General features: G+C 42.3%; 2 protein-coding genes across 2 annotated transcripts in view; one reads left to right on the top strand and one right to left on the bottom strand.

Moving 5' to 3' along the window:
- LOC118809313 (zinc finger protein 665-like) overlaps positions 1-25,082 on the top strand; it is a 34,951-nt gene extending 9,869 nt beyond the window's left edge. The window contains exons 6-9 of the mRNA XM_036572491.1: positions 1,100-1,167; positions 1,300-1,489; positions 2,904-4,024; positions 24,235-25,082. Coding sequence (XP_036428384.1) covers positions 1,100-1,167; positions 1,300-1,489; positions 2,904-4,024; positions 24,235-24,856 — 2,001 coding nt within the window. The 3' untranslated portion in view covers positions 24,857-25,082. The remainder of the gene's footprint in view (positions 1-1,099; positions 1,168-1,299; positions 1,490-2,903; positions 4,025-24,234) is intronic.
- On the bottom strand, positions 11,193-19,735 carry LOC118811700 (histone-lysine N-methyltransferase PRDM9-like). The gene is made up of 7 exons (XM_036576106.1): positions 19,490-19,735; positions 17,594-17,708; positions 17,360-17,479; positions 14,457-14,728; positions 14,263-14,330; positions 13,940-14,130; positions 11,193-12,556 (listed from the first exon to the last, which is right to left on the bottom strand). Exons 1-7 carry the CDS (start codon positions 19,505-19,507, stop codon positions 11,373-11,375), a joined length of 1,968 nt encoding a protein of 655 aa, XP_036431999.1. The 5' UTR covers positions 19,508-19,735; the 3' UTR covers positions 11,193-11,372.
- Positions 25,083-27,613: the final 2,531 nt, after the last annotated feature.

Raw genomic sequence — 27,613 nt, 5'->3', positions numbered from 1 at the left:
TAAAGTGCAGAATGACTGATTAATTAAAGCATTCGTCCATATATCGTATTTTATTTAGAAGTATTTGTATGTATGTAATCTCCACCATTTCTGTGAAGAAATGAAAAAGCAACAAACACAATGCAACGGGCTCCATTTTCTCTCACCAGCTCTTTCACAAGTTTCAGAACGTCACTACGCAGCCTAGTTAGGACTGGTCCATTTGTGTGTGACCAGTAGGCTACTAAGAAGGAGTCTTCATAGGACAGTCCTACCGAGGACCCACACCATGCCCGCGAGCGAGTCCTCAACGAATGGGAGTGAATGGAGCTCAACGGCTAAAAGCGAAAAGTTAAAATAGTCTCTAATCACTGAACCAGAACTTTCCTTCAATTTTAGAAAGTAGAAGGATGGATTTCACTAAAAAACAATGAAACTCACCTGTATGTTTCCTTCTTCTACAGCAAACGGGTTTTGGGCAGCAGGACACTAACATTACTGATACTGAGTGCTGATTGGTTGCCGAGCGGAGCAGCTCATTGGCTGTTCGCGCTCACTGACATCATGAACGTACATGAGGCGCCTTTTTAAACTCCTACAACTCGAGTTTAAAAGCTCTTTAAAATATAACAGCGGTGTTAAAATGTTTTATGCTGTTCTGTGTTCAGGAAATGATTTTATTCTTTTATATTAAAAATCATTTAATCATTTATAAACTATGATTTTACTCAAATGCTCCATCTTAACCCAGTCATTTTGAACTCGCTCAGGAGCGCCCTCTTGTGTTTGAGAAACCCAGAAGACATACAGAGTGATAATTCTCCTCTCTACAAGTTCTCTGCTTGTACTACCTCGGCTGCAGCCCAGGCTTTGGAACTCAGTGATCATGTGTTTTTGGAATATTGAAGTAAATCTGTTCTAGTAGACCATAAAGTTCATAAACACTGAAAGTGAGCCAAATAGGTCCCCTTTAAAATGTGCTTCACTTTGTACACGTTTCACACATGCATGCTCTAAAAAATGAAGCATGCATGGTGCATCTTTGCAGCGCTGTTTCCTGCACAGCTCCTTCAATAAGTCTTGGTCGCATAAACAATGAAATGTGTTAACTTTTTTGCAGTTGCACAAAAAGGGGCAGTGTGCTGAATACATAGATGCTAAGAGAGAGACTCACGCTAACTGGATGAGGTGAGGAACGCAGTGCTGATGTCTGCAGCTTATCGGCTGTTTATTTTGACTCAATGACTAATTCGGTGTACAACCTTTCACTCCTTGCTTTATCTTTCTCGCTCTTTCTCTTTATTCCCGTGTCTCTCTCAGGTATGTGAATTGCGCTCGTAACGATGAAGAGCAGAATCTGGTGGCGTTCCAGTATAAAGGGGGGATTCTGTACCGTTGCTGTCGACCCATCGAACCGGGGCAGGAGCTCCTGGTGTGGTATGCAGAGGAGTACGCCAGAAATCACGACATCACGTTCGACTACCTCTGGAACAGAAAGTGCTCCGCGAAAAGGTCCAAACACTAGTTTTACTGTGATTATTTGATCTTAAAAGTGATGTTTGTTTATTTGAAGCTGCATGACGTGTTTCCTCAGCTCTAAGGAGCTGAATAAGTTCTTCATTAGGAGTGGAAAAGGGATCTGTGTAGTGCAGAGATCACCAACGACAGGCTGAGAACCAGTAAATACACCAGTTGTGTCTGAAGTTTTACATCAAGATTACGTTTTCAGTCATTCACACTGCAGAAAATAGTATCTTGTCAAGTGAAATGATCTTAATTCTAGTTGATCTATCTAATATTTCTTATTTTGCGATGGCTGTACACTTATAAGATTATCTAGCTTATTTCTAGGCATTTTTACCTGTTTTAAGCCATTTTATCAAGAAAAATTATCTCGCTATCCTCACATGATTTTTCTGTTCCACACGAACGTAACCGGAGGTGAAAGACGGCTAAAATTGCTCTGCTTACTGTGGAAGAGAAAAACGTTCCTCGACATAGACGATAAAACAGGCTGTGATCCTTATCTTATTCTCATACTCGGCCCCTCTCTCAGTCTCTCAGAGCATTTAAAAGCACAGAAGCCCACCGGCTCTTCACGTCAGGGTGGGTAAAGGATCCCATGGTGTTACATAAAGAGGAGATAAACTCTGTGATCATAGGAGGGTAACGACATCAGCTAATTAACACAGATGTGAACAATGCTGGCCTTTAGAGAACTTTTAGCTGATGTTATCAGCCGAGAGATGAACAGTCGCCCCCTAACGAAGCTGCAGACAGCCGGTATAACTTTACTCTCTGTTTCTGGAGATTTAAATGAGAAACATAAGTGTTAAATATCAGACTGAATGTCGTGGGTCGGAAAACGACGTTGTGTTTCGACAGACGTGATTCTGTAAGTTTGCTAGTGCAGTTAGTGCAGAGTTCAGCTCCAGTCCTGAAACCCCTGCACTGCATAACTGTGGTTTCCTGGTTAAAATACCTGATATTATTAGCAAATTAATCCCTTCTTGAGCTGAACGAGGTGAACAGCAGAGAGGAACACTGAACTATACAGTGCAGGAGCTCCAAGCCTGGAGTGAAAACACTGAATTAAAGGTCTGTGTGTCTCTCGTCTCTCGGCTTCTGTCACGTCTTGCAGGTGAATCATTCACAAAGCACAGCAGATTGAAGGCATCATGCAGCTCAGTCACTCCCTGATTCAGTCCTCAAAATGGCAGCGACTATACAGTGTGATTTCACACAAAATAGATTAATTTATATATAGTGAGATAATTTATTCAATAAAATCACTTAAAGCAATATTAGATTTACTGACTATAAGATGATATTTTAGCAGTGCATGATTTTTATTATCTTTAATTAACGTTAAATATCTGAACATCGTTTACTTAAAGTGTGTTTCCCTTTTTTTTCCTCCTTCAGAAACGAGTGATGTCCAGACGCAGGTGTTTTCCTGCTCCTTGTGTCCACTTTCCTACACGTCCAAAGCTTTCCATCACCGCCACATGAAGAGGTGCCACCAGGAGGAGTATTTAAGGCTGCTGAAATCAGGCGAGATTAAATATGAGGACCTCGCGAGCTCCAGCCCTCAGCAGACGCCGTCTCGCAGACTTCTGCAGAAGGACTCAGGCAAGGAGAGAGCTCACCGCTGCTCCGAGTGCAGTAAGAGTTTCACCGAACGCACTTACCTCCAGCTGCACCAGCGCATTCACACAGGAGAGAAGCCGTACGGCTGCTCGGAGTGCGGGAGGCGGTTTTCCCAAAGTAGTCACCTCAAGATACACCAGCGCGCTCACACAGGAGAAAAGCCATACACTTGCTCCGAATGCGGGAAGAGTTTCGGTCAAAAGAGTAACCTCCAGCTGCACCTGCGCAGGCACCGGGGGGAGAAGCCGCATCGCTGCTCTGAGTGCGGGAAAAGCTTTATCGAACACAGCAACCTCCTGCAGCACCAGCGCATTCACACAGGAGAGAAGCCTTTCGAGTGCTCCGAGTGCGGAAAGACTTTCCGGCAGCGCGGTCATCTCCAGCTGCACCAGCGCATGCACACGGGAGAGAAGCCGTATTACTGCTCAGAGTGCGGGAAGAGCTTCAAACGGCACAGTCACTTCAAGCTGCACCACCGCATCCACACCGGAGAGAAGCCGTACCACTGCTCGCACTGCGAGAAGAGTTTCAGCGACGGAATGGCCCTCAAAATGCACCAGCGCTTCCATACGGGAGAGAAGCCGTACCACTGCCCGGAGTGCGGGAAGAGCTACGCTCTGCTGAGCAGCTTCCAGCAGCACCAGCGCGTCCACGCGGCCGAGAAGCCGTATAACTGTCCGGAGTGCGGGAAGGGTTTCACTCAGAAGAGCAACCTGCAGCTACACCTGCGCATCCACACGGGAGAGAAGCCGTACATCTGTCCGGAGTGCGGGAAGAGCTTCAATCAGAGGAGTCATCTTCACCTGCACCTGCGCATTCACACGGGAGAGAAGCCGCATCACTGCGCCGAGTGTGGGCGCGACTTCAGGAATTCAGGGTCTTTAAAGAGACACAAGTGCAGTAAAGAATTAGTGAATTGATGACGTGAATTTGTCGCCTTTTTGTACTTTTTTTTTAGATTGTGTGCTATTATTATTATTATTATTATTATTACTGTTGAAGGCATTTATGAACATAAATTAAATGTATTTCATTATTGACTATTTTTGTTTCATGTAACATTGTAATCTAAATAAATTTGCACAGTACATGATTAAATTTTTGGTCTGTGCTTAGTGTAATGATCTGAATTATTTAGTACTTTTTGACTATAAAGAGATCGGACGGTTCATTGTTTGCAGTTGCAGGACAATTCATTAAGTATTCATTTTAATGTTTTCAAAGCAGTGAGTCCTCATTTGATATTTGAAGACAGCTGTTCAGACACCCATAGGAAGCTCACCGTGCAGACAAGGTGTGAAGTACAGGGGCTCCTGGGGGGGTCTGGGACCCCCTGATTGTCTCAAAATCTAAATTTTGGGGGTCCCTGAAAATAAAGTCATGACATAATGCTGCTCATTAAAAAAGACAGAGCAGCTGATTGGCTGTTCATGCTCACTGACGTCATGGACATACATGAGGCGGCATTGTGAAAAATGTATAGCTATGAAAAATAAATAGCTATGCTAGATGACTTTTAGTCTGACTTTCGTGCCCCAGAATGCAATTATTCACACATTCATCCAATCCTAATCATAATTATGATGAACCACAACTCATTACCTTTTTTAATTACTCAACTACTCAGGTCCTCTTGTTGAAATGGAGATGTTTATTCGCTTCTTGTGAATGTAAAAAGGGGAATTCCTTTAGATATTTACAGTAAAAACCTATGGAGCCCCTATAGTGACAAGGTTATTAACATAATACATTCCAATATTAACATACTGGTGTATGTATACTCGTGGCCTCAATATATTAATTATGGCCTCAATATAGTAATTTGTGGTTTCAATATATTAATTAGTGGCCTCATTATAGTATTTTGTGGCCTCAATATGTTAATTCGATGCCTCTATATATTAATTTATGGCCTCAACATAGTAAATTTGTTGCCTAAATATATTGATTTGTGGCCTCAATATAGTAATTTCTAGGCTCAAAATGTGAATTTGTGGCCTCAATGTAGTAATTCATGCCCTAAATATATTAATTTGTGGCCTCAATTTAAATTCATGACCTTAATATATTAACTTACAGCCTCAATATAGGAATTTATGACCTCAATGTAGTAATTTGGGGCTTCAATAGATTAACTTGTGGCCTCGATATTCCCATCACCACCACTGTGAACAATTCTGACTGGTAAGTTTCTCTAGAACAGAGCGTTTCACACCAAACCACTCTGAACGACTCTGTTTACATCTTAACCAGTTAATTATGTAGATTTTTTCCTCTTGCTGAAATGGAGATATTAATTCGCTCCCAGTAGGAAATGTGAGGCCACTTTGAAGTCAGTCTTAAGAATTTCTCTTAAATGACGTTCACTTTGTGGCCGAAGTGTATATGTTGCCTCTACATACAGCAGGTAAGTACATTAGTTTTATTACACAGACACAGTAAACATCAATCAGTAATAAACATGCTGAGCCTTATTTCTTGTTCCTGAAGTTATAATGACTAACAGTGTTCCTGTGATCCTTCCACTGCATGTGGGGATCGGCTCTATACTCACCCATCACACTGGTATCAATGTGCTGGTGGAAAGCCGGACAGATCTGTGTAAACAGTGCTTTAACATAGTGTTTTAATCTACAATTACATTTACATGTAATCACTCATAATCTTACACCAAGGGTGTCCATTTGACCGGCAGCCGATTTGGTCAGACTCTGAAGATGAGACGACACTAAATTCCCAAACTCTCATCACCACTGAGCAGCTTTTCAGTCGGCAGCTGAGACAGCTGAAGAACCTGGAATCAGCCAGAAATGAACCCAACACCATTCGCCAAACTAAATGGGCTGTAAGATGTTTTACAGACTGGCTGGAACAAAACAACATTAATACTGATCTGGCAAAAAATGACAAAACTGAGCTGAACTTGATATTGCGGCAGTTTTATGGCTCAGTCTGATTTGGTCAGACTCTGAAGATCAGACTACATGCTTGGCAAATGGTATTAAATTATATATACATATATATCTTGAATTTAGTGTAAGGAGCTGGAGAACGAACTGCCGGCTGTGCAGCGAGTGGGCGGAGCTCGTTACTCTGACGTAGCAACAAGCTGCTTGTTAAGGAACTATAATTTGGTGAAGGAACTGCAAACATTAAAACATATTAAACGCCGCGTTCACGGCCCAGTTTATTAATTTATTACTTTATTTATTTAACTGTTGTATAAAAGCAATAGAACACTCGAGGAGTGTGTTATCGCCAATAACATCACGGCTGTGATGATCTACGGCACTCGTCATGTGATTCCGCCATAACACACTCCCTCTCGTGTTCTACTGCTTAATTAGTGAATCAGCTTGAGTGTATAAATTTACTAAAAGGAAAATTGTACATTAAATGACAAAAATGCAACATAATGTCTTCCCGGGAATGACAACAAACTAATGTAAACCCAAAAGAAAAACAACAACAAAAAAGAAAGAAAGTCACATTTCTTGATTTGACAAGTTCACCGTAACATCTGTTCACTTTGTCCGGGTCTTTCTCTGTTTTTGCCTTTTTCTTGGTTTCCCGGTGCTGTGTGTTTTTGTATGTCTGCTATGTGCCTTTGTCTTCTTAAAACATGTGCTGTTGTGGTTTTGGTCTGTCTCCTCCCTGGTCCCGCCCCCTTTGTCGCCTGCTCCACCTGCGTGTAGTCTGCAGCCCCACCCTCTTATTAGTCTCAGGTGTTTCTTGTTTCCCCTCAGTGTATTTATACCCCTGTGTTTGCTCAGTCCCTTTGTCTGTATACCCTGTTGTTGTCGCCGGTTTCTCTGGTTGTTGGTTTTGTTTTAGTTCTGTTTTACTTTGTTTTGTCTTGTCATGGATTTATCTGTTCCACTAACCTCTGCCACTGTGTTTTTGGACTCTGTTGAATCTCATTTTAATATAAGCAACTTGCACTTGCATCCTACGTTACATTCACAGGTAGCACGTGCGAACGCTCTGGTGCACCACTAATCCATTTTGGTGAGTGAAACTCTCGCCACACTCCAAACAGCAGTACGGTTTCTCTATGTGAACACGCTGGTGTCTTCTGAGATGAGTCTCCAGAGTGAAGACGCTCCCGCACTCTGAACAGTAGTAGGATCTCTGTCCCGTGTGGACCAGCTGGTGTCGTTGGAGGTGGTTCTGCTGAGTGAAGCTCTTCCCGCACTCCGAGCACCGATAGGGTTTCTCAGTCGTGTGAATGCGCCGGTGCCGATACAGGTTACTCACCTGGGTGAACCGCCTGCCGCACTCCGAGCAGCGGTAGGGCTTCTCTCCTGTGTAAGCACGCTGGTGTCTCTGGAGATGACTCTGCCCAGTAAAACTCCTCCTACAGTCCGAGCAGATGTAGGTCGTCTTTTCGGCCATGATGGCCTGAACGATGTGGGGAAGGGGGCCAGATGTTTACTGATGTTTACATCAAAGTTTCATACTCAACCTCTCCTTATTGCAGAATGTGCTTGATCCTCATGGTGGCACCTTCTGAAATGTTTGTGGAGTTGGATCTGAGCTTGGTGTGGAGCAGAAGACGGCAGTGATTTCTGAAAAAAAGGAAAAAATACAAGAAACTCAGTGTTTACATGCACTTAATAATCCGATAACTGCAGAAAATCAGATTTTGTCAGTAATCCGATCAACGTGTTTACATGTTCTTGGGTAATCAGGTAATGGGGAAACTTCGGGTCTACATGAGTCAGACAGTAATCAGATTTCTGCTTTGAACCAGCCAATAAACTCTCAGATGATGTGATGTAAACGTAACTTCAAACTTTTTTTAAAAAAACATTGTGCCACTTTACCTGAAAATATGAACATACATCATCTAGAAAAGGAAAAATATTTAAGTCCTTCATTTCGTCGAGCATGTACTTGGTTTCAGTGTTGCTCCAAAAGTGTTTTACTGCGTCTTGCGGCGACGCTGCTCACTTATTTCCGGTACCGTCATTCGTTTTCGCACATGCTCAGACTGAGAGAGAAATCAGAGTAAGAGTTTGCATGCACTGAGAAATCTGATTACTGAGCTAAAATCCAGCCTCTTTTTCAGATTTCTAGACTTGTCTAGACTCGGAGTATGTTGCTTACATGAGCATTTGAATAATCAGATAACTGCAGAGATCCGATTATGATCGGATTATTGGGTGCATGTAAAAGCACTCAATGTTACATGCAACATAACTGCAGCGGAATATAACAATTCATGGCCTCAATATATTAATTTATTGCCTAAATATATTAATTTGTGGCCTCAGCATAGTAACTTCTGGCTTCAATATATTAACTTGTGGCCTCAATACAGTAAATTGAAGCCTCGATGTTAATTTGTGGCCTCAATATATTAATTTATGGCCTTTATTAATTTGTGGCTTCAATATATTATTTTGTGGCCTCAGTATATTAATTTATGGCTTCAATAGATTAATTTATGGCCTCAACATAGTAATTTATGACTTCAATAGATTAATTTGTGGCCTCAACATAGTGAATTTTAGCCTCATTATATTAATTTGTGGCCTCGATAATCCAATCAACACCACTATGAATTCTGACTCAGTACGTTTCTCTAGAACAGAGCGTTTCACACCAAACCACTCTGAATGACTCTGTTTACATCTGAACCATTTAATTATGCAGATTTTTTTTTAATTGGTGGAAATCCCTTTTAATTGATTTCGTCATTTGTTCACAAAATGAACATTTAGAGGCGCGTTTCCTCCTCTAAACCTCACCAGCAGTTAGTTTTACTGCTTAGGAAATGTAGAAAGTGCTAAAACAGAGTTCAGTCACTTTAGAAGACTGAAGTGAATCAGTCGTCCTCACTGAATGAAGTAAGTTAGCTAGCATGGCTTCACAGATTCTCTTTAGATTTTCTTCCTCCAGACTCACAAACACACCGAAATACAGCTTTTCCAGCTCTGAATCTAACCAACGATTAGTTTTGCTGCTCTTACTGGAATAGAAAGCCCAGTAAATCGTGAAAACCAGAGGTTAGTCACTGACTTTAGCTCCAACTCCGACTGCCTCAGTAGTGCTAACCTCGCTGACTATGGGAGCAGCGTTAGTTCTCCCCTTCGACAAGAAATCAAACAAATAAGCCAGTGAACACCAGCTTAGACAAGTGGGAATGATCTGGAACCTCTTGGTTCAAGTAGAAAATGTCTATCCGCACCCGGTACAGCTGAGAAACTGCGACAATGCATTGTTTTCAGCCGAGCTAGCGAGGGCTGGGAGCCGATCCCAAAAAGAATCGATTCCTCGAATCCAGGTGTTCGGCGACGGAGAGTCGACTTCAAAGCTTTGGAGTCGGTTCCACACTGGGATGTTCGAGTTTGGCCGCACCAGTGAAATATACCTCTATCACTGTCCAGACAGTCTCAGGCACTCTTCCACAACTCACACAGGGACAGTCCAGCTGTATTTTGCCTTACACAAAGCAGGAAACGAGGACAAAATCTAAAAATTGTAACGAAACTTCGACTTACAGTCAAACAAACATGCTGAAACAACACATCTGAAGGAGCTGAATGAGAAGAATCAGGTACAGCTCAGTCAGTTACACAGCTAGCATCCAACTATAAGGCCAAATACAATTAATATTGTATTCCTGTTGCCAGATGGTGTGGAAGCCTGTTCTTGCCACTTAAAGTAAGGCCATATAGCATTTCATAACAGACTTAGTATCTCATAATACTGACTTTATATCTCATAATTATACTGACTTGTCATAATGATGTAGCGCCTCATAATACTTACCTGGTGTCTCATAATAATGATTGTGTCTCACACCACTGACTTTATATCTCATAATTATACTGACTTGTGTCATCATAACGTAGTGTCTCATAATACTGACCTAGTGTAGTAATAGTACCAGCTCTGTGAGGGTCCATGGGGGTCCTGACCACTGAAGAACAGGGTAACAAAGTATGCAGAGAAACAGATGGACTACAGTCTGTAACTGTAGAACTACAGAGTGATATGAGCTGAGATAACATATGTTTGTGGAGATGAAATGCATGTTTACCAGTTTTCCTTTGAGTCAGTAAGAGTAACATCTTTAGATTCAATACACACAATACATTCTGAAAAACCCCAATCAAGGCTGCAGTGATTAGCTCTTCCGCTAGCTGAGCGTGGTACGTCAGTGTGTGTTTAATGAATCATTATAGCATCAAATTAAAACACGCGACAAAGTCCTTAAAACATTATGACAGAAGGTATACAGGCTCAGGTATGAAATATTAAAACATCTGAAGATGTGCTTAATAATCTGGCCTTAAACATCAGTTAAACCATAGCTTTGGCAGGTTTAAGATAAACCTCAGTTAAACCTGATACACAGCACCTTCTAATGGCAGATGTGTGATTTTTACACGACACAGCATGGGTTTAGCTTAAACCGCAGCTTCCGAGGACACAGTAGCAGAGTTCGAGAACCCTCGTGACTCACTCAGGTTTAAACTCAGGTTAAACTATAAACCTCAGCTAAGCTAATGACAGTCTAACCGCCCCATCTTGTACTAAATCACATCGATTTGTGCATGAAACAGATGCAGATCTGGATACGTTTTTAGAGACATTTCTGGGGAAGTACAGGGTGATTCAAAAAGATTCATCCGATTTCAAAGGACCATATTTTTACAACCGTGAGGCGTCTAGGAACCAATCACAATCCAATTCAAAGAGGGGGTCATAGAGTTTCTGACTGTCACTATGGCTGTGAGCCTCCAGCAGATCCAAGAAAAAGGTCACCAGCATCACCAGACTTTTTTGTGGGGGTACGTTAATGACTCTGTTTATGTGCCACCACTCTTAAGCAACACTGGATGATCTCCGAAATCACACTGAAAGAGCTGTGAGTGCAGCGACACCCAACATCCTCAGTCGAGTATGGGATGAATTTGACTATGGTGTTGATGTTGTCCGTAGAGCTGGAGGAGGTTCATATTGAGCACTTGTACAATTACATAATAAACTTTATGCTCATTTATACCATTTACAGTTTACTGCATTGATCTTTAATGATTTAGAAGTGAAATAAATCATTTTGAAATCGGATGAATCTTTTTGAATCACCTTGTATTTATGGAGATGAAGTCCAGTGTTTGTTAGCAATGTTAGCCTAGCATCTCTCATAATCTAAAGAAGCACACCAGCAGATACCGGACATGTCTTTGCTCATCTGAGGTTAAGTGATAAATCTTTTTTCTGATTTCGTGTCATAAGTTTTCACCCCCGTTACTGCATTTGTGCGTCTTTAGAGAGTTTGCGTGCCTGAAGCTCCGCCCACACTCGGAGCAGAAATACGGTTTCTCTCCCGTGTGAATGCGCTGGTGTTTCTGAAGGCTGCTCTGCTGAGTGAAACTCTTCCCGCACTCGGAGCAGTAGTACGGCTTCTCTCCGGTGTGAACGTGCTGGTGCCTCTGGAGGCTCGTCTGTATGGTAAAGCTCTTGCCGCACTCAGAGCAGACGTACGGCTTCTCTCCCGTGTGGATGCGCTTGTGCAGCTGGAGGATGCTCAGGAGAGTAAAACTCTTCCCGCACTCGGAGCAGTGATACGGCTTCTCTCCCGTGTGAATGCGCTGGTGTTGCTGGAGGTGAGTCTGCGTCGTAAAGCTCTTCCCGCAGTCTGAGCAGTGATGCGGCTTCTCTCCCGTGTGAATGCGCTGGTGGCGCTGAAGGTTACTCTGCTGGTTGAACCTCTTCCCGCACTCGGAGCAGTAGTACGGTTTCTGTCCCGTGTGGATGAGCCGGTGCAGTTTGAGGTGGCTCTGTCGATTGAAGCTCTTCCCGCACTCCGAGCACTGATACGGCTTCTCTCCTACGTGGATGCGCCGGTGCGATTTGAGGCTGCTGGGTTGAGTGAAACTCATCCCGCACTCCGAGCAGTCGTACGGCTTCTCTCCCGTGTGGATGCGCCTGTGTCTCTGGAGGTTGCTCACTTGAGCAAAACTCTTCCCGCACTCCGCGCAGACGTACGGCTTCTCTCCCGTGTGGGTGCGCTGGTGCAGTTTGAGGCTGCCTCTGCCGATAAAACTCTTCCCGCACTCCGCGCAGTCGTACGGCTTCTCTCCGGCGTGAATGCGCAGGTGTTTTTGGAGGTTGCTCTGGTGGGGAAAACTCTTACCACACTGTGAGCAGTAGAAGGATTTCTCCTGGTCTGCGTTTTTCTCCGTTCGTCTGCGAGCGGCGTTCGTGTGAAGAGAAGAAGAAGATGACATTTGCCGGGTAATGGACTTTCTCCGCGGTGCCAGGTTCTCGTATTTAATCTCTCCAGATTTCAGCAGTTTGACGTACTCGTCTTGGTGGCATCTCTTGATGTGCTTGTGGAGGTAAATTTGAGCTGTGTAGGAAAGTGGACACATGGAGCAGGGGAAGACTTGCAAGAGGACGCTGTTCATTTCTGGAGGAGAAAAAGAGAAAGAAATGTTATACACTTCATTTGAAATTCAACATGATGATGAAAAAGCAACTGGGGAGGAGGGGTTACATCAGGTTTGGTCCAGTTTCTTAACCCTCCTATTATTTTTGGGGTCAAGTGTTCAACATCTCCAAATAAATTACATTCTTTTTCCCCCCAAAGAAACGAAGTATGTCACACATTAACTTGGGTAACAATCTTAATTCAGATCATTTTCTGGAGGTTTAAATTGTTGGGGTCAAATTGATCCCAAGGACAAAGATGTTAGTAAATTTGAAGATGGAAGATGGACAGAAAGCCTCTTAGAGAAATAGTGAGTGTGTTTACATGCACTCAATAATCAGACAATAATCGGATTTCTGCAGTTATCCGATTATTTAAATAGTCATGTAAACAGCACACTCTGATTTCTTAGATCTGAGCAAGGTCTAGAAATCTGATAAAGATAGCTGGATAAGAGAGCTCAATAATCAGATTTCTCAGTGCATGTCAACTCTTACTCTCATGTCTTTCGGGTTTCTCAGTCTGCGCATGTGCGAGAACAGACTGCAGTGCCGGAAAATAGCGAGCAGTGTCGCTCCGAAAGTGTTTTTCTGCGTCTTGTAAACACCTTGATCGGATTACTGACAGAATCAGATTTTCTGCAGTTATCAGATTATGAAGTGCATGTAAACACTCATTAAGAGGAGTCAGTTGAGGTGGTTTGGATATCTGATCAGGATGCCCCTGGACGGCTCCCAGTGGGGGTTTACCAGGCACGGCTAACGGGGACGAGACCCCGAAGTCATCCTAGGACCCACTGAAGGCATTATATTCCCAAATTGGCCTGGTAGCGGCTCAGGGTCCAGCCGAAATAGCTGGAGAAAGTTGTGGGGGACAGGGGCGTCTGGGATTCTCTGTTTTCCCTATTGCTTCTGTGACCCTATCTGGATGAAGCGGTTTAAGAAGATGAATGAATGAAAGAAAAGCTCCTTACAGTGATGCAAGTTTGTTGTAACAGTAGATATGTGCTTCACGTATTTCACACTGGCAGTGAAAAGAATCACATTTAAAGCATTTGTACAGCTAAGCAATTAAAAAAAAGTATTTTTGAGCTGTGCATGTGCTTCATATTGCACTTCATAGCAGAGAGGGTAAATTACTCACTGCTTACAAACACGGCTACTATAATATTACACACGGCACCTGACGCTACACACCTGCCGGTCTAACTGTGTCACCTGTAATGTTACTGTTCTGTAACTGCAGCCTAAAATCGTGGAAGCTCATATTGCAATTACCTTAATATGATTAATCATGCAGCCTTACCAAAAACCAGTTTCAAATTCGTATAATCAGAATAAAATCACAATGATTTAACACAACCTTTCGTGGAGCACTTTTTGTTCCAGAGGTAGTCAAACGTGATGTCGTCATTTCTGGCGTACTCCTCTGCATACCACACCAGGAGCTCCTGTCCCGGTTTGATAGACCGACAGCTACGATACAGAATCCCCCCTTTATACTGGAACGCCACCAGATTCTGCTCTTCATCATTACGAGCACAATTCACATACCTGAGAGAGAAATAAGGAAAGGAGAAAGAGAAGGGGAGATCAATTACGGGCAGGAGAAAGACCAAGTAAGGAACACCAGATAAGGAACAGTAAAAATAAAGAGGCTACCAATCCCAGCGCTGTGTTCCTCACCTCATCCAGTTAGCATGCGTCTCTCTTTTGGCATCTATGTATTCCTCGTCTTGCCTGCTGTTGTATATCTGCAAAACAGTTAAACATTTACCTCATCTAAAGATGGAAAAACGCTGTTTCAATGATATTATTAATGCATGGCTGGAAGAAAAGGATCAATCCAGACCTCTTTTTCCTCCGCAAAACTAACTCACCACCCAAGAGTATCTGCTGTTCAGGGCTTTCTCTCTGTCCGTCAGGTCTCCCTGGTAGGGCCCAAAGTGTACGCCTGCGGGGATAGTCTCCCCCTGGTTAAACACTCCCAGACCTGCGCCAGGAACACCAGACTTCCGAACCTCCAGACCGGCGGGAAGGGTCTGTCTGGCTCGGTCAGCGACCCCCACGGGAACAGGGGAATCGTGGATGAAGACCGCTGGACCATGAATCTCACATTCGTCTATGAAGAAAGATCTGCAGTCCTCACAGTCTGGAAGGGGAGGAGACAACAAAGGGATATGAAAGGAAAGACGAGATGCGCTAATGCTGGGATCACACCGCACAAATTCAGCCCGACTTTGACACGTTTTTGCCACAGCCAAGATTTCCAGTGGGCCCGAATATGATCGTCAGGAACGTGGAAGGTCTTGTAGCATGACATAATCAAAGAACAGCGATGTGGTGTCTGAGACGCCCCACAACACCCCGACGAAAAGTCTAGCATGTTTGTATTTTCCGGCCTAGTTTTTTAATCTCCTATCATTAAGATTAAGTGATTAAGTGACCCTTATTAGTCCCACAACAGGGAAAATTTCACCTCCGTATTTAACCCATCTGTGCAGTGAAACACCACATACACATTAGTGAGCACACACACACATTAGGGGGCAGTGAGCACACTTGCCCGGAGCAGCGCCCGGGGAGCAGTTGGGGGTTAGGTGTCTTGCTCAAGGACACCTCAGTCACGTACTGTCGGCTCTGGGGATCGAACCGGCAACCTTCCGGTCACAGGGCCGTGCCTAACCTCCAGCCCATGACTGCCCCTAGAGCCAGGCTCGAGCCGCTGATGTACTGATCGGCGGTCCGTGGCGCTACCGCTGCACCACCGGGAAGCGCATGTTATGTCATGTCACACTACAAGACCTTACAGTGGCTATCAGTCTGTTACAGAACAGACTGTTAAGATACTATTACTGGTCTATAAATGGCTCAATGGTGCAGGACCAGCATATTTATTTCATATCGCTGCTGTCGGAAGAAAACTCCTCCAAAATGCTAACTTTACAGCAGAAGGAAAAAAACTACTTTATTTTTATTCACCATGAAATTTACACACAATGTAAAGGGTAACAGGTATTTTCAAATTATGTCAAAAACTGAAAAACGACAAAAATGGAGATACGAGGTTTTCTTCCGACAGCAGCGATATTTTGCAGCAATATGAGCCAAGCAGAACTCTCAGATCATTAGGAACTCGATGTTCCTGTTTGAGCAGCTTTCGGCTCAGTTTAAACACTGCTAGCGTTTCTAGCCCCTTTTCCTCTGTAACAGCACTTTATTATCCCAATTTAATTCCTCATGTGATTTTTAATTTAGTGATTTTTTCTTTTAAATCTACTGTTTTAATCACGTTTTAATCGTGTTTTTAATTTCTATTCTCCTTTACGTTTTTAAATGATTCTGTATTTTCTCATTTGTAAAGCACTCTGAATGACAGCCGTGTATGAAAGGTGCTATTTACATAAACTTGCCTTGCCTTGACGTTAGCCAATAGGCTGACAGAGCGCTGTCTGTCACACAGATGTAAACAAGGCAGAGAGAAAGAGCGACGCTGCTTATTCATTGTCAGATGGAATAAAACGAAACAAAGGAAATATTCGTTGAGCTGTGGAGTCCAAAAACTTTATAGCATCTGTTTGCACACAGCAAACCTGGTAGCTACATTTATGTAATGTGCTTGATGTGTTAACACATTCATTACCTCAAGTTCTCTCCTCTTTATGAAACCCAGAAACGAATCCACAATCACTGTTCTTTCTTTTCTTTCTCTTTTCAGAACACAAAACTGCCAGCATCTCACAAAGCACTGTAACCATGTTTATCCATTTCTTGACCCACCTCCCTGATAACCTATGAACTCACGCCAGAACATGAACGATGATTGGTCGGCGTCTAGCTTGTAGTGTTGCCAGTAACCCGACCAAAACACGGCACAGATTTATGGCACTATGATTGCTTAATCCAGGGGTCGCAAACCAAAAGTTAAGAAAAGCCATTTTGTCCTTTCAGCAAAAATCAAACCACACTGGGAGCCACAACACTTTATGTCCATTTTACCATCTTGGCTGTAAATATGTCTCAGTATGTGCTGATGTACTAGAATAGACTAAAAATATAATCTAAACGAAAACACAGACTTACTTTGCTCTGCTTTAAGCTTTAGCTCAGCTATAGCCGCTTTTCTCGCATCTCCGGCAGGAAACTTTTCCTCAAACGTAGAACAGTTTCTTGTAAAATGTCTCTCAACGTTTGATGTTTACGAGGCAGAAATCAGCTTTTTATTCACCTGATTCTTGTTCGAATTTTCCCGTTCCACCTTAAATGATGTCTGAGGCCGTTTCGTTAGGTGAGATTGTTGTCTGTGTTGCTATGGTGACCAGCACTCTGCGCTGATCTTCAGGGTTAAAGGGTGAATTAGCAGTTCTACATTAACTCCAGAGTTTAAGACCATTTATTGTTAAACTGTGTTGAACGATCAGCAGAGCTTTATTTTACTGTAAAGAAGGATTATTTTATTATTACCTACAAATCTGATTCTGCTGTGGAGCCACAACAGGGCAGTAAAAGAGCCGCATGTTGCCGAGCCCTGGGCTAATCTGTTAAAAATATTGTGTAGCCTGATCCCGACATAAGTACAAAACGTCTCTACTGTGTAGCATGATCATATCGTAATTAAGTGATTTTTCTTCAGACTGCTGTTTTGAAATCAGTGCTGTCCTGCAATTTTCCATTTAATTTGAAATATTTTATCTGATGTAAAACTGTGAGGTGTTGTAATGTAATGTAAACTGACACTGTAATTTAGCCGTTTATGTCTGCATAACAATCACGTATGTCTTACAGAGACAATCTTCATCTACAAGTTCCTCTTCTTTAATGTAGCTAACCATCATTCCGTTATGGAGGTTGATTCCTTGGACGTAGCTCTCCAGCTGCACCGTTTCTTCCTTCAAGAAGCCTCCTAACGTTCAGACAGAGAGAGAAACACATACACACAGTCAGAAGCAACAAACCCTGTTAGAAAACCTACGGAAATTAAAAAAAAAAAGCCATTTTACTCTCTTTATGCCCCAACCTGATGTGGGCTTCTTCTGAAGTCCTACATTGTGTTGGTCCTCAAGGCTGATGAGCACTGCAGAACTTGGTGTTCCTCCACCAGTTGAAATAGTACAAGCCTCGATCGGTGCATCCTGACAAAGATAACGTCACAAGAACAAAAATACTCAATTAGAAAAGAATTCATTTTATTGTGCTGTGTCTGATCCACTCACACCAGCGCAACACACACTAACACACCACCACCACCACATCAGTGTTACTGCAGTGCTGAGAATGATCCACCACCCAAATAGTACCTGCTCTGTGTGGGTCCATGGGGGTCCTGACCACTGAAGAACAGGGTGACTAAGTATGCAGAGAAGCAGATGGACTACAGTCTGTAACTGTAGAACTACAAGGTGAAACTATATGGTCAGTGGAGCTGATAAAATGGACAATGTGTGGATACAAGTAGGTGGTGTTCTGAATGTTATGACTTATCGGTGTAGATGGTTATATGTCAAAATTTCATATGGCTATTCTTTAGCTACAGTTAGGCATGCCTTATAAACCAAGCCCTTTTCCTGTAATACTCCTGTCATGCGTATTATACTTATTTCTGATCTCTAAAACACCCATTTTAACTCAGGGGGATGTTGGACAAGTGTTAAAACACCAAAACATGTAAGGCAGAACTAAAGTTTGGAAACAAGTACATTTAACCCACACTAATCCTTATAATCTTAGTAAAAGTTTACTAAAGAAGACTCTATATCCATGACGAAGCTGAAGCTGAAGTCAGCTTCTCATTGGAATTTTCACGTTCCGCCTTAAATGGGTGTAACTCCTGCACCATTTAAGGAGGAACAGGAAAAGTCCAACAAGAGGCTGACTTCAGCCTCGTACACTGATCAGGCATAACATTATGACCACCTCCTTGTTTCTGTGCTCACTGTCCATTTTATCAGCTCCACTTATTATATAGGTGCACTTTGTAGTTCTACAGTTACAGACTGTAGTCCATCTGTTTCTCTGATACTTTGTTAGCCCCCTTTTACCCTGTTCTTCAGGGGTCACGACCCCTCATGGACCCTCACAGAGCAGGTACTATAAGGGTGGTGGATCATTCTCAGCACTGCAGTAACACTGACATGGTGGTGGTGTGTTAGTGTGTGTTGTGCTGGTCTGAGTGGATCAGACACAGTTTTTAAACACTGTGTCCACTCACTGTCCACTCTATTAGACACTCCTACCTTGTCAGTCCACCTGTAGATGTGAAGTCAGAGATGATAGCTCTTCTGCTGCTGCACAGTTTGTGTTGGTCATCCTCTAGTCCTTCATCAGTGGTCACAGGACGCTGCCCACAGGACGCTGTTGGCTGGATATTTTTGGTTGGTGGATGATTCTCAGTCCAGCAGCGACACTGAGGTGTTTAAAAACTCCAGCAGCACTGCTGTGTCTGATCCACTCGTACCAGTGCAACACACACTAACACACCACCACCACGTCAGTGTTACTGCAGAGCTGAGAATGATCCACCACCCAAATAGTACCTGCTCTGTGAGGGTCCATGGGGGTCCTGACCACTGAAGAACAGGGTAAAAGGGGGCTAACAAAGTATCAGAGAAACAGATGGACTACAGTCTGTAACTGTAGAACTACAAAGTGTTCCTATATAGTAAGTGGAGCTGATAAAATGGACAATGAGCGTAGAAACAAGGAGGTGGTCATGATGTTATGCCTGATCGGTTTATATCCACACATTGTGCCATATGCAGGGCTACAGGCTCGCTAGCTGACAAAAAGGAACCGTTTTAATTTGCTTTTTCACCAAATTAGCCTTTTTTATCTCTAAAATGAAGCAGCAGCTCGGATTTCTGCCGCTGTGCGAGGAAACACCGATGTTAGTCAGCGGTTTTATCCGCTAACTCACCTCTTCAGAGCAGCTCATCGTCTTGCTGATTATCGGACGCTGCAGCTCTCAGTTCAGAAATTAAGAGGCCAGAACTGAACACGAACTCTGTTTAAGCGCGAACGGGCCGGAAATCTTCCGACTCTGGTGTAAATCTGTGTACACTGGCGAGCAGCACCGTCACAGCTCAGCTGGACAGCAGGAGCATTTCTCTGTTTTTAGCCGAGCGGCTCTGCTAACAGTGCAGGAGAGGGGCATTCCGACAAGCCCCGCCTCCTGCGCTGCGATTGGCTAGAAGCGCCGCGCGTCCCTGAGCTACGATTGGCTGATGCCTTACTACAGTCTGTCTACAGTCCTTAATAATAATACAGACATAATATTAATATTAATACATTGATAATATTTATTATTTATTTATTTATTATTTATTATGTATTATTATTTATTAATATTAATAATAATATTAATACAGACGTACTTAATAAACAAACGAATTCAGGTTTAAGATGTGATGAGTTTGAAGTGAGAATGATACACATAATACAGCCGTTTCTTATATTAGGGGAGCTTCATGATCGTAAAGTAAAATAGTCTCTTCAGACCTAATTTTATGCACTTTTTGGAAGATTTCAAACAAAATCCTGATGCAATGGGAATTTAATTTAATATAATGTGATGGATTTTATTTCCTTTTTTTACGTACTCCCTGGCACTGTGTGTACAGTTTTGGTTCTTGAATTTGTACCCTTTGTAACTCTTTGGTAATAACACTAATTAATTAATTAACTTATTATTATTATTATTATATTAATATTATACTTATAATTAATATTATAATTAATATCATTATTAATTAAACAAATAAATGAATCCATTAATTTAGGTATTAGTAATGCCTTTAATGTATCCTCAAATGTACATATTTGGCTACAGCAGATACGCTGGATGAACCACTGGGATATCAAACGGGACGAGCGACTGGGATACTAGACGGAACGAGCAACTGGGATACTAGACGGAACGAGCGACTGGGATACCAGAGGGGATGAGCGACTGGGATATCAGAGGGGACGAGCGACTGGGATATCAGCCGGGACGAGCGACTGGGATATCAGACGGGATGAGCGACTGGGATATCAGACGGGACGAGCGACTGGGATATCAGCCGGGATGAGCGACTGGGATATCAGACGGGACGAGCAACTAGGATATCAGCCGGGTTGAGCGACTGGGATATCAGACGGGACGAGCGAATGGGATATCAGCCGGGACGAGCGACTGGGATATCAGCCGGGACGAAGGACTGGGATATCAGACGGGACGAGCGACTGGGATATCAGATGGGATGAGTGACTGGGATATCAGATGGGATGAGTGACTGGGATATCGGACAGTGCAGTGTGAGGCCTGCAGGCCAGAGTTGGTCTATGAGGATGTTTGATTTGGCCCATCAGAAAATTACTCTCAGCCTGGGAGAGAAAACATTTTTACACTATATTTAACTAATTTAATGCTTGTTTTCCATTAGCATTTGCATTGTATTGCAAGATCATATTTCTTGCATCTATTTCTATGGCCTTTGTGTCTCTGTAAGGCTTGTGGTGTGTTCTTGAGAGGGACGCTGTGACACGAGATAACGACTTGTTTATGTCCATCTCCAGCCTACCCTACCAGACAGGGCAGCGGCCTGCGGCTCGGGAATTGGAACTGGGTTTTTCTATTATTGTATAACTGGGTGAAAGGAGACCATTTCGGGACCAGTGTTTTGGGCCTGAGAGTGACTGTTGCTGACGTCATTAAGACACACACGAGGGACACTGTCTTTGTTGAGACAGTGTTAATACAGACTTGAACTGGTTTTCTGGACCAAGTCTGCATTATATTAGTTTTGGTTTGTAATGATGAGTCAGCAAGCGTATGTCTAATTTACATATAATTTGCATAAAGCTATGACTGCCTTGATCAAAGCTGTGTTAGATGGGGATTCACCTATGGGTGCTCTCACCCCCACCTCTCTCTCTCTCTCTCTCTCTCTCTTAATTCTAGTCTGCTGGTTTTGCGTGTGAGGTTATGTGTGTTTGCGTGAGTTTGTTGACCTGTTGAGACTGTTTTTCTCTGGTTTTTATCATTTCTTTTCATTATGTTTGCTTTTTTATTTTCCGGTTATCCTGCAAAGCACTGTTCTTATTAAATCTATAATCTATTTCACTTTGAAATTCGGTGTGTTTAGTTTTTGGGGGGGCATCCCTGCTGAAAAAAAACCTCATAGGTACCATTAAGTGTTTTTGTTGGTTCCTGATGTTTTTGTGATCTTTTTTTGATGGGTTGATATCATTTAATTTCAGTCATGCTGTTGTAAATTACCCAACACTACCTACCTTCTTTATTTGCATACTGTTTTGGCCCAAGATCCACCACAAACGCTGTTAGCTTAGCTTCCTAGCAGTAGAGGGCGCTAACGCTCCTTTCGGTTAGATGTTAAGGGCGTCACCAAGAAGAAGAAGAACCCGGATAAACAGAGTGATGGGGCTGCTTTAATCCTCTGACTGTGAAATAATTTCTGAAAGTTTTTACTCATATTATTAAATTATCTGAGAATGGCGGTAATCGCCGGTGATCGAGGAGGCTTAAAGGCCCAGCACAGGGTGAGTTCAGCTGCACCATTTAAGGTGGAACGGAGAAATTCCAAGAAGAAGCTGACTTCAGTTGTTGTCGTTGACTAAATGTTCCTGCCTGATGTTTATAATCGGTGGTTTTCTTTACTGGTCGCGGCTTTTCTTTCTGGTTCCAGTTCCAGAGAGCAGCAGCAGCTTCTCATAACCAGCGAGATGAGCTCCTCTGAACAGGTCAGTTAACTCTAACAGCTGAACTGTCCAGTGTGAGAAATTCCTAAACCTTTAATTTTAAGGGGAGCTCCACCAAATGTTCAAAAAATCCACATAATTAAATGGTTAAGATGTAAACAGAGTCGTTCAGAGTGGTTTGGTGTGAAATGCTCGTTCTAGAGAAACTTGCCGAATCAGAACTGTTCACAGTGGTGGTGATAGGAACCAGACGTCCACCTCTAAAAGCTCCCTCACAGAAAGTTACTACATGAGATGGTTATGAATTCACTGCCTGATGACTGAGACACTGTTTTATGGTAGTGTTGATATAAAGTTTTGGTCTAAAATGTGTTTTAATTCATTTATTTTAATCTATACATGGTGGAGGGATACATGAAAGGTGTGCTAAGGCAAAATAGTCCCCAAAGCAACGCCTAGTTTTACCATCAGAGATAGATTTTACCATCATCAGCATACATATCGATGCTGTCGGAAGAAAACCTTGTATCTCCGTTTCTCTTGTTTTTCAGTTTTCGACGTAATTGCCTGAAAATACCTGTTGCTCTTTACATTGTGTGTAAATTTCATGATAAACGGCCCAAAATGACCTGGAAAAAACTCTGGTTCCATTGAATTACATAGTTCAAATCCCGTTTTAACAATAGTTTGGTGTTTTGTTGATTCTCTAAGAAAATAAATGTGTACATATCCCCTGTATGCTGAAATTATCATACTGGGGGAAAAATATGGATTGTGCCAAAGGTATGATACATTTTATATTTTTATATATTTATTTTATTTCATTTAGGTTTTTTTCAGTATGTCCGTATCTCATATTTATTTATTTATTTATTTATTTATTGTCTGTTCTTATGTATGGATTTATTTATTTATTTATTTTTTTAATTTATCATTATTAATCTTTTTATTTATTTACTTTATTTATTATATTTTGATTTTTTTTCTATTTAAGTGGGGGGAGGCAGGCAGAGACTGTGGATGGGGAGTATTTAGGTTTGGGCGGGAAGGGTGGGTTTGGGGTTTGGGGGGGATTCAGGGATCCAGAGGATGGAGGGGGGCTGCATGGTTTATAAGGTATTGGGTAATTGATACTGTTGTAATTGTTTTGAAGCAGATGAATAAAAAGGACAAAAAAAAAGAAAAACTGCTTATATATAATGGAAGAAAACACTTCTCCAATAAATTCTCCAATAAAGGTGGTATTACTCAATATACAAAATATTGCACTGATATTTCAATGTAAAGTCCATTCCTAACAACGTATATCGTGGAACAAAACAAATAAGAACATTTTTGAAAGTGATTATGGAAAAAAAAACCCTTCGTATATGAAGCTCACTCTTTGTACACATGAAACACACTGTAGTACCTGTACCTGTTATTAGTTAAGGGTGTAGCAGCAGTATTCAAATACAGAGTGAGCGCACTTACCTGCTTATTATTATTATTATTATTATTATTATTATTATTATTATTATCATCTAATAAAACTGCAACAAATCAGATCAGAGTAACTCAGAATAATAAACTGGCCAGTTGCTGATTGTGTGTTTGGAGCAAAACGTCTGCCCATTCTTATCTTTATCTTTCTCTTATCTTTGCGCCAGTTAGCACCCCAAATCCTCGGATAAAACTGTGTAAGATTATGAAGAACATGACTTTCATATATGTTTCCTTTTTATCTCCTGCAGAAATGAATGGCGTCCTGCTGCAAACCTCCTCGTGTGTGCTGTCAAGCATGGCTCAAACAGCCTCGGCTCCTTGTGTACACTTTCCTACGCAGCTGCCTTCTGCGGCGACGTCGTTCAGTCATGAGGAGTACATCAGACTGCTGAAATCGGGAGAGATCGAGTGTGAAAATATGATGCTCACAAGGAGCCCCAGTGCTCCACAAACTCTCCTCACCAACCTGCCTCTCAGGCGAACCCAGAAAAAGACGGCGAAGAGGAGCCACCAGTGTTCAGAGTGCGGGAAGAGCTTCACCCGACAGACTCACCTCCATCTACATCAGCGCGTTCACACGGGGGAGAAGCCGTATCGCTGCTCGGAGTGCGGCAAGAGTTTCAACGACAGGAGTAACCTCAGGACGCACAAGCGCATCCACACGGGAGAGAAACCGTATCAGTGCTCAGAGTGCGGCAAGAGCTTCACTCAGCTGACTCACCTCCAGAGACACCAGCTCATTCACAGAGGAGAGAAGCAGTTCTTCTGCCCCGAATGCGGGAGGAACTTCACTCAGCAGATTCACCTCCAGAGACACCTGTTCACCCACACGGGAGAGAACCCGTTCACCTGCTCAGAGTGCGGGAAGCATTTCAGAGACCGAGGCAATCTCAGAACGCACCAGCGCATCCACACAGGGGAGAAACCGTATACCTGCTTAGAGTGCGGCAAGAACTTCACTCAGCTGGTTCATCTTCAGCAGCACCAGCGGATTCACACAGGAGAGAAGCCGTATTTCTGCTCAGGGTGTTGGCGGACCTTCAGGCACTCCAGTAATCTGAACACACACAAGTGCTCTAAGACACAAAGCCATGAGTGAGACTGTGAAATGAAAGTTTTTACGAACCACAGCTCCAAAAAAGTTGGGACTGTATGTGAAATGTGAATAAAAACAGAAAGCAGAGATCTGTAAATCACATTTGGGCTTCCTGATCTCTCTCTCTCTCTCTCTCTCTCTCTCTCTCTCTCTCTCTCTCTCTCTCTCCACTAGACTTGTCTAATAAAGCCAAACTGCTAGTTTGTCCTGTTGCACGATCCTACAAATCAAAACAAATCAAAATTGTGCCATTGAGTGTGTTTACATGTACTTAATAATCCGATAACCGCAGAACATCAGATTGGGTCAGTAACTGGTTCAGTGTGTTTTCGTGCTCTTGAGTAATCAGATAATGGGGGAACTCCAGGTCTACATGAGTCAGGCAGTAATCAGATTTCTGCTTTACAACCAGCCAATAAACTCACAGAAGACATGACGTAAACGTAACGTAAAACTCAAACTTCATGCTGCGGCTTTTTGTTTAAAACATCCCACCACTTTACCTGAAATCATGAACATACATCATCTAGAACAGAGGTCACTAATAGGCGGACCACGGTCCGAGTCCGGACCCAGATGCTGTCCTATGCGGACCTGGACCTAAAACCGCTAAACTATGGAGAGTTATTTAATTTCGACGAGGTGGTCCTGTTTTAATCGGCGTAACTTTTCTATCCTTTATGGTGCTGGTTTAGCGGCCCGGGAGACTCTCAGACCAATCGCACGCGTTGTAAATATCACATGTGATGCTACTCAGCCAATCAGATCTGTGCATTACGATGAGCACTGAGACTTGAGTGAGTGATGCAGACACAGGGGAGGGACGAGGCGAGAAACAGCAGTCGGAGAAGAAAGTGAGTCAGAGGGAAGTTGTTTCACATGTTGTGCTTTAAAAAGAGAAAACTGACCATAAATGTTGTTGAAATATGACTGAACTGTACTTTATTTGATTTGATATTCAGTTGTTGACTGTATAAGATGTTGATATACCTACTAGGCCACTTCAGTAAACGGTATATGGCAGTGAATCATGATGCAACTTAGACATTATGATGTTCTGGACCTTGGCTTGAGAAACTTTTTTCTAAATGGACCTTATTGAATTTTAATTGAAGACCCCTGATCTATAAGACGAAGAATATTTAAATCATTCATTTCGTCAAGCATGTATTTGGTTTCAGTATCGCTCCAAAATATTTAGCTGCGTCTCGCGGCAACGCTGCTCACTTATTTCCGGTACCGCCGTCTGTTTTCACACATGCTCAGACTGAGAAATCCGAAAGAAATCAGAGTAAGAGTTTACATGCACTGAGAAATCTGATTACCGAGCTGAAATATCTAGATCAGATTATGATGTTTATGTGACCATTGAATAATCAGATAACGGAAGAAATCCGATTATGATTGGAGTATGGAGTGCATGTATGCACACTCACTGATGGTCCTTCAACAATAGAGTTCCTTTAGCTAATCCATTACCAATCCCTGGGAATAAGTGGGCGAATGTTGCTTGTTTCTCTCGCAAAATCTGGCAATTAAAAGTGTTCTACTGCACTAACAGTAGCAGCGGAAGATGACACTGTCTGGTTGCCTGAGAGAAAAAGCCAAAATAAAAGCCCTCACTCAGGCAACAGAAGTGAAAAAATAAATAAAAATGACACAAAGACACAATTTTTTTTTTTCATTTTTAGACCAGTGAATTTCATAGTTTTTTTTTTTAATTAACAATTATTTGTTAAAACAAAAGAAATGTAAACTTGGTTGAAGGATAGAAGTAGAAAAAAGAGAGGAAAAAGGCCAGAGGAGTATTAATCAAGACTATGAATGCATAAACACATATCAATTATAACGTAGTCAAAGATGAAGAAATAAAATAGATAATTTGGAAAATAAATGACATCTCTGATGAAACAGCTTTTCTACTGTCAGATACGCTCAGATACTGCTCAAATTCCTTAATAAAGACGATTTATAAAGGCTTGGAGTTTGAATATTTTAATTTATGAAAGTGAAATTTAGCTACAAACAGCACTAAATTTATTAAATAATATTGCTGCTCTCTGGTTTTGACATAATCAAGGAACACAAGCACCGCATCCATCCTGAACAGGGAGAAATCTTCACACAACCGATCAATAATACACTGTATGTACATCCATATATGTATATGGATGTACATACAGTGTATATATATATAGTATATATATGTATATATACATATATATATACATCCCATTCTAAATCCTTAGGCAATAACATGGAAGGAAGTTGGTCCCAACTTCGCCTCTCTCTGGTAGGGTATTCCACAAGATTTTGGAATGTGTCTTCTGTCATTCATCCAGAAGAGCACCACCCCCAGGGGGCACTGTACATTGTGATCTTAGGCTTGTGTGCAGCTGAAACCCATTTCGTTAAGCTCCTAATGTGCAGTTCTTGTGCTGATGCTGTTTCCAGAGGCAGTTTGGAACTCTTTAGGTAGTGATTCAACAGAGGATAGACACTGTGCTCTTAAGCACTCAGCGGCCCTGCTTTTGTGAGTTTGTGTGGTCTACCGCTTCGTGGCTGAGCTGTTGTTGCCTCTAGACGCTTCCATTTCACAATAATAACACTTACAATTGACCAGGGCAGCTCTAGCAAGACAGAAACTTCACAGACTGACTTGCGGCAGAGGTGACATCCTATGACAGTGACTTGTTTAACCCTCTGTTGCATGATGCAGGGCAACAAACTTATTTTCCTCACTTTACAATGACATGATAC

Source organism: Colossoma macropomum, unplaced genomic scaffold (assembly GCF_904425465.1).
Source record: "Colossoma macropomum unplaced genomic scaffold, Colossoma_macropomum, whole genome shotgun sequence".
Lineage (NCBI taxonomy): Eukaryota > Metazoa > Chordata > Actinopteri > Characiformes > Serrasalmidae > Colossoma > Colossoma macropomum.
Note: the sequence above shows the minus strand (reverse complement) of the source record. Positions and strands in the feature narration are given on the sequence as shown.

Coding starts and splice junctions, on each gene's coding strand:
- LOC118811700 (XM_036576106.1), bottom strand. Junction 14,729..17,359: donor TGTAGATGAAGATTGTCTCT/GTAAGACATACG, acceptor CTCCCCTTCCAG/ACTGTGAGGACTGCAGATCT. Junction 12,557..13,939: donor CAAAAAGTGCTCCACGAAAG/GTTGTGTTAAAT, acceptor TTTCTCCTCCAG/AAATGAACAGCGTCCTCTTG.